General features: G+C 39.9%; 1 protein-coding gene across 1 annotated transcript; it reads left to right on the top strand.

Annotated features, from left to right (window-relative positions):
* Window positions 1-5416: 5416 nt before the first annotated feature.
* LOC100468181 (keratin-associated protein 2-3) lies at window positions 5417-6281 on the top strand. Its single transcript, XM_002924952.4, has one exon. It carries the CDS (start codon window positions 5534-5536, stop codon window positions 5933-5935), a length of 402 nt encoding a protein of 133 aa, XP_002924998.1. The 5' UTR covers window positions 5417-5533; the 3' UTR covers window positions 5936-6281.
* Window positions 6282-8017: the final 1736 nt, after the last annotated feature.

Raw genomic sequence — 8017 nt, 5'->3', positions numbered from 1 at the left:
TGAGATGCCCTTCAACAGATGACTGGATTAAGATGTGGTCCATATATACAATGGAATATTACTCAGCCATCGAAAAAAACAATTTTTCAACATTTGCTGCAACATGGACGCGACTGGAGGAGATAATGCTAAGTGAAATAAGTCAAGCAGAGAAAGACAATTATCATATGGTTTCACTCATTTATGGAACATAAGAAGTAGGAAGATCAGCAGGAGAAGAAAGGGATGAAGAAAGGGGGGGTAAACAGAAGGGGGAATGAACCATGAGAGACTATGGACTCTGGGAGACAAACTGAGGGCTTCAGAGGGGAGGGGGGTGGGGGAATGGGATAGGCTGGTGATGGGTAGTAAGGAGGGCACGTATTGCATGGTGCACTGGGTGTTATATGCAAATAATGAATCATGGAACACTACATCAAAAACTAAGGATGGACTGTATGGTGACTAACATAATAAAAAATTATTTTTAAAAAAATAAAAAACATATTAGAACATTACATGTAAATTTATACCAATATGTTTGAAAGTTATGATTGAATTGACTATGTTGAGAAAAAATTAAATTAATAAAATTAATTCCAGAAGATATACAAATCATAAATAAGCCAATAACCATTAAAGAAACTATACCTATGATCCAAAATCTATCCTCTACATATATTGATACTAAAAAGCCAGACCCATGTCAATTTATAAGTAAGTTTACTGAACCTTAAAGTTCTCTCCCACTCCAACTAGGACAAAGAACAGAAGAAAGGAAAATCTTCTCAATTCATTTTTAGTAAAACAATAATATTAAAAACATACAAGAACAATTTGATAAAGGAAAATTATAGGCTTATATTATTGAAGATCATAGATGCAAAATTCCCATAAATACTAGTAAGTGAAACTTAGCAATATATAAAAGGCATAACACATCATAACCAACTAGAGTTTGTCCTAGACATTCAGGAATGCTTCAAAATTAGAAAATACTTATATAAGCTTGTTGATACTACTACATTAAAGGGGAAAAACTTCAGGATTATATCAATAGCTGTTATATCAATAACATATACTATATTCAGCAATATATAAATGTATTAGGGTTCTCCAGAGAAACAGAACCAATAGGAGGTAGATATAGATATAGATAGATATACATTCATATACATAAACAACCACATACATACATACATACATATATATATATATATAGAGAGAGAGAGAGAGAGAGAGAGAGAGAGATTTAAGGAATTGGCTTATGTGATTACAGAATTTAAGAAGTCCCGAGATCTGCATTCAATAAGCTGGAGACCCAGAAGAGCTGACAGTGTAAATCCCAATTCAAAAGCCAGTAGGCTCAAGACCCGAGAAGAGCCAGTGTTTCAGGAAAAGACTGATGTCAAGGGAGTCAGACAGGAGGAGTTCCTTTTTAATCAAAGTGGGGGGACAACAGCCTTTTTGGTCTAGTCAATCTATTCAGACCTTCAGTTGATTGGATGAGGTCTACCACATTGGAGGGGGCAATCTGCTTTATTCGGTCTACTGATTTGAATGTTAATCTTACCCAGAAACACTTTCATGGACATACCCAGAATAATGTTTGTCCAAATGTCTGGCCATCGTATGGCCCAGTCAAGTTGACACATAAAATTGGCCATCACAATAGTCATTTACTATTTAAAACACTCTAAGCAAAATAGGGCTAAAAGAGGACATTTTTATCCTAATGAATGCTATTTATCAAAACTTCATAGCAAACATAACAGTTAACAAATGAAAGCATTCCTACTAAAGTTTAGAATAAGTCAAGGATAACTCCTATCACTCCCTAACACTCATTGTTGTATCTGAGATCTTAGCCAATGCAATCTGATAAGAAAAGAAATGTTACCAGAAAAAAAAAATGTTGGTATTTGTAGACAATACTGTTGTCAACATAGGAAATCCAAGAAAACCCACAAACTTGTGCTAAAAAGAGAGTTTAGAGAAATCACTATATAGAGTACTGATGAAAAAAACCCAAAAACCAAATAACATTCTTATAACTTGCAAGAGTCAATTAGTAATTCTAATTTAACAGGAAGATTTCATTCACAATAGCTACAAATATTATAAACTGCTTCAAAATAAGTCTAACAAAACTGTGCAACGTTTATGAAGAAAAGTTCAAAATATTCTTTGGAAATCTGTGTGTAAATGAAGAGTATGTCAGGTTTACTACAGGGAAGATTTAGTATCACAAATATGTCAATTCCTCCTAGCTGAATCAATAAATTTTATACCATTCTGATCAAAATTCCAATGAGATTTTTTTTAACAGAGTATGACTAACTGTTTCTAAATGCATATAGAAAAGAAAAGGTCCAAGATTAGCCAAAGGAATGCTGAAAAGGTAAGTAGAAGGGATTTTTCCCTATCAGAGGCATTTCTTCTCCCATCCCGTAGGCTGCCCTTTAGTTTTGTCCACTGCTTCCTTTACTGTACAGACACTTTTTATTCTGATGTAGTCCCAATAGATTATTTTTGCTTTATTGCCCTTGCCTCAGGAGATCTATCTAGAAAAAATTTGCTATAGCAAATGTCAGAGACATTACTGCCTGTGCTGTCTTCTATGATGTTTATGGTTTTAGGTCTCACATACATTTTGAATTTATTTTTGTGTATGGTGTAAGAAAGTGACCTAGTTTCATTCTTTTGCATGTTGCTGTCCAATTTTCCCAACACCATTTGTTGAAGAGACTGTCTTTCTCCCATTGGATATTCTTTCCTGCTTTGTTGAATATTAATTGAATATTAATTGACCGTATAGTTGTGGGTTCATTTCTGGATTTTCTAGTCTGTTCCATTGACCTATGCGTCTATTATGTACCAGTAGCATAGTGTTTTGATTACTATAGCTTTGCAATATAACTTGAAGTCTGGAATTGTTATATCTCCAGCTTTGCTTTGCTTTTTCAAGACTGCTTTGGCTATTTGGGGTCTTTCATGGTTCCATACAAATTTTGGGATTGTTTGTTCTAGTTTTGTAAAAAATGCTGTTGGTATTTTGATAGGGATTGCTTTAAATATGTAGATCAGGAAGTCCCTTTTTAAATCAATGACATTTCCTAGTTGACCAGGAAGAGGAGGAGGAAGAGAAATAAAAGTTACCCAAATGAATGGAAATGCACTGAACATCTAATTTGACTTTCTAAAAGTCTTTGTCCAAGCTTCACAACAAAGATTCCTAAAATAATTGATTTGTTGCTCTGGTAGATTAGATCATTCCTCATTAATGTTTACTCTCTTCCCCTTCCTACTCCTCTCCCACTCTCCCACCCCATAACTTGGACTTCACCATGTGACTTGCTTTGGCCAATGCAATGATAGAGGACATGATCCACGCAAAGACTTGAAATATTTCTGCATGACTGCATTGCTCCCATGTGCTTATGCCATCAAAACCAGGGTTGCCAATTAAAATACAGGACACCTCATTAAATTTTAATTTCAGATAAATAACAAATTTTTAATATAAGTATGCCCCATGCATACTCAGGCAAACTTATACTAAAGATTTATTTGTTTATCTGAAATCCAATTTTAACTTGGCACCTGTATTTTTATTTGCTAAATCTGGCAACTCTAATTCAGAAGGAAGTCCCAAACGAACCCATTGCCAGAAGCCAAGACCAGCCTTAATCAGACAAAACCCAACTGACCTGCAGACATGTGACCAAAAAAATAAAAACTTGTTATTGTACATTCTGAGAGTTTGTGGTTGCTTGTTATGCATTACAGCTGACTAAGTCAACCATGGTGGCAACAAAAAACTACCCTGCATGTAATTCTAGCCACATTATATCAGAGAATTACTTAGTCTGCACCTGCACACTAAAAATCAACTAATACTATAAATGAGCCAAGAGAGAATCTTGGGATGAAGAGATTTAGAGAATGAATTTAATATAATTCACATCTTTATCTTCCATGATATCACTGAAGCAAAAATAAAACTAATTCCCCCATAAAAACAACAAAAGCCTCTCCCTTTAAGCTCAAAGTAGTAATTTTAGGACATTTGATAGGTGGTTTGCAAGCTCCTGGCCCTTTCTTTCATTTAGTGCTCACAGAAAGTAAGTGGGGTTGATGGAACAGGAGTCTTCTTCCCCCCCCCACCAAATCCAAAGGAAAAGTCTATCTCTACTTCATAATTTCCAGTTTATGGAACTCATTACAAGGGATAAGGCATGGGGTGAAGTATAAATAAAAAACAATAAAAGGAATTAGACAAGTTCATTATCTCACAGTGCCACAACGTGTTACCAAAGAGAACCAGACTACACTTTAAACATCCCAGAGCAGGCAACTCCCCACACCCCCACCCACCAATAAGCCAAGCTCTGTTGATCACTCTCAGAGAGACACTTCTGCACTGGTGCACAGATCTGATCCAGCAAACAAGTCCTGGGGCCCTTTCAGATTATCTCTCCTTGGGACAAGACACTTCCCTAACTCTTTTCCAGTATCACTTTTAATGATGCTTACTTTAAGACTTGAGATAAAAATGGGGGGGGGGGAACACCTGAGACGTTCTCTCTCTTGTCTGAAGACTATGGTCTACCGAAACTGATAAACATAAAACTCTTAGTAAAGGCCGCTTACTGAGGAATGAAGAGACCTAGACTTCATTGTGTGATTGTGTGAACCCACAGGACCTCTCCCGTAAGATGAGGGGCTAGGCCTGTATCTTCTTTATAGTCTCTTCCAAGAATCTACACATGCAATTATTAATCCCAAATAAATTACAAAGATTAAAAACAGCAACAGATCCTTATGAAAATTTTACAGTCAAGGTAGAAGTTGAGTCTGGTTTGGAAGGAAGAGGAGGGCATTCCAGGTGAATGGGGAGACAACAACCAGGGAAAAACAGCCCAGGACCTACTGCGGAAGAGTGACTAAACCAGGGTGGCAGGGGTCCAGGATACCATGTGCTCCCTCCTCATCTGAAAACCACAAACCTGCCTCTCGGTGAGTCATGGAAGGAGACATCTGGGAAGCAGATGTCTACCGGCCTACACAAGAGTATTGCTATTAACCTGTTACTGTGAGGGGCACAGGTGTAAATAAGGCAAGTCACTGGGTGGTTATTATGTGAGTCTTTGAAGTCCAGCAATAAAATGCTGACTTCAAGGCTAAAGGGCAGAGTGATTAGAGACAATTCTAGTTTAGAAAACACACTCTTTTCTCTTGAATGAGTTAGGAATATTTCAAAGGAAAATTCATCAGAATTGAATCCAATGTCTACATTTGGTAAGAATAAACAATATGGAAAACAAAGGAATGTTTGTGGTTGTGTGCATGGATGTGTATAAAGTGAAGATTCAAAAAACATCATAAATCCTCACTTAATTGGTTAGAAGATTAAGAAATGATCATGTGTCCTGGCAGTCATCAGCAGCTGGCCAGGGTATATAAAGGCCCCCCGAGCAGGACAAAGACATTCACACCTGACAACACCCAAATCCTCTCACCAGTCCAACCCTAAGCAACCCCAGACATCACCATGTCCGGCTCCTGCTGCGGCTCCACCTGCTCCTCCTCGGGCTGTGGGGGAGGCTGCTGCCAGCCCTGCTGCCAGCCCTGCTGCTGCCGCGACCCCTGCTGCTGCCGCCCCGTGTCCTGCCAGACCACCGTGTGCCGCCCCGTGACCTGCACCTGCCGCTGCACGCGCCCCATCTGTGAGCCCTGCCGCCGCCCTGTCTGCTGTGACCCCTGCTCCCTGCAGGAGGGCTGCTGCCGCCCCATCAGCTGCTGCCCCACGTCCTGCACGGCCGTGGTCTGCCGCCCCTGCTGCTGGGCCTCCACCTGCTGCCAGCCCATCTCTGTGCAGGCGCCCTGCTGCCGCCCCCCCTGCTGCCAGCCCGCCCCCTGCCGCACCACCTGCAGGACCTCCCCCTGCTGCTGAGAGCCCCACCATCCCCACAGAGCAACACACTGGAGTCTAAGCACCTATTCTGCATTTTAAGAAAGTGGAAAGAAAAATAGATATTTTTGATATTGTGACAATAGTCATTTTTACACCCTACCATTTGGATACACAAGCAGATGTCCATCGCCACCCTCAGCCAAATTCCCAGGTCTCCATCAGCTGAAGACACCATGGATGGTAGATCTCTCTCTTCAAAAGTCCTCAGAGTGGACTTTGCAAACCCATCCTGAACTCTGAGGGCTGCTCAAACCCTCCCTGCCATCTTTTGTAATGTGCTGCTCGCTTGTTCTCAATAAACTAATTTTTCCTGTAAACCTCCCTGCTCCTGATTCATTCAGTAGTACGTGTTTATTAGTGTATTTAGATGATCAGACAAGGAACAGGAAGAAGGAAGACAAGACAGAGAAGGTAAGGAAGACAGGAGAGGAAAGGGAGAGGTAACAGGAATCCTGGTATGAATCTTGGAAGGTGATACAGGGTGGCCAGGCTAGTCCTCAGACTGTTTATATGGGTAGGAAATCTATAAACACGGGGTCCTCCAGGGTCTGTCCTTTGCGCACATGTCCAGGTTCATGTCTAAACGCCCCCGCTAAGATTCACTGCAAGTAACATTAAACTCACAGTAACTGGCACAGGCCATGCGGTTCTGTAAGTCTTTGCTTTTGTCATATTCTTTCGTTTATCTGGAATTTTTTTTTCCACCTACCCTTTCCCTCCACTTTCTTCACTTACCTAACACTGAGTCATTTCAAAGATTCTGCTCAGCCTTCTCTAACGGTCCTGTCCTAACCCCTCCACCACAGAAACACACCCACACATATGTGCACACACATGGACATGTGTGTGCATGAATGTGTGCACATGCACACACACACAGAGTTCAGGTTAGGTGCCCCACCATGTGCCCATAGCATCCTATGCTTACTTCCCTCCCCATACAGCATCATATTGAGATGATCTATTTCTCTGTCTCCAACGAAGAGGCCACAATTTATTTATTCTGGCTTTCAGTACTGAGCTCAACGTTTAGAATATGGTTAGTAACTTGATTTCTATTTGTTGAATCAAACAAAATGAGAAGGTAATTGTCTTCATGACAAGAATTCTAAAAGGTAGATATTCTATTTAAAACAGAATCTTCAGCATCCGTATAACTTAACTTCTCTGACACTCAGGTTTTCTCCTCTGCCAAATGGTAAAGCTAATCCTTACCATTGTAGGTTGCTGGGAAAGTTAAATGACCTTATGTATGTAAAGTGCCTGGCACACAGCATTCACCCAGTACCATCCACTAATATCCTTGTTGCACATTTGAACATCACTGTATCAAATGGGCTCAAAAGATGTGCTATTTATTACATATTATGTCACTGAGAGTGGGAGAAGATTGAAGGGAAGGCTTTTTGTTTTTTCAAGATAGTCCACATCCACTGGCAGAAACAGATTTCCTAATATAGCAAAGCATATTCCTAAGATATCCTAAGTATAAGAAAAGAGGGCAAAAAAACCCTCATCATCAGATTGAGGCCATCTCAGAATGAAAATGCTCTTTAAAAGTTGATCGGCTAACCCATAGGAAAGAGCCCTAGATTATAAGCTTTATGAATAAGGGTTTAGCGTCAGGAGCAAGGAGAGCTGGGGATATTACATACATCTGATGGACTTTTCCTTCCACCCTGAACCACCCAAAGGAATTAAATTCCAACTATAAGAAACGCTGAAAGATTACTTGGGTTGGTCATCCCTGGCTTTAGACAAAGGGTATTTATTAGGCAGAAAAGGTGTGTGTGTGTGTGTGTGTGTGTGTGTGGTTTTTTGTTGTTTTTTTTTTTTTTTAAGATAAGCTCCACACTAGCATGGAGCACAACACAGGGCTTGAACTCATGACCCTGAAATCAACACTCGGACACTTAACCGACTGAGCTACCCAGGTGCCCCTAGGCAGAAAAGATATTTGTTAAATTCCAGAAAAAAATCCCACCCACTCCCTGATCATCTAGAATTTTTCCATCTAAAATGTTCTCTTTTCAATGAATGATATCCATTTCGTCTCCCACG

Source organism: Ailuropoda melanoleuca, chromosome 13, assembly GCF_002007445.2.
Source record: "Ailuropoda melanoleuca isolate Jingjing chromosome 13, ASM200744v2, whole genome shotgun sequence".
In the NCBI taxonomy this organism is placed as follows: Eukaryota; Metazoa; Chordata; class Mammalia; order Carnivora; family Ursidae; genus Ailuropoda; species Ailuropoda melanoleuca.
The sequence above is the reverse complement of the archived record's forward strand: the minus strand, read 5'-3'. Positions and strand labels throughout refer to the sequence as shown.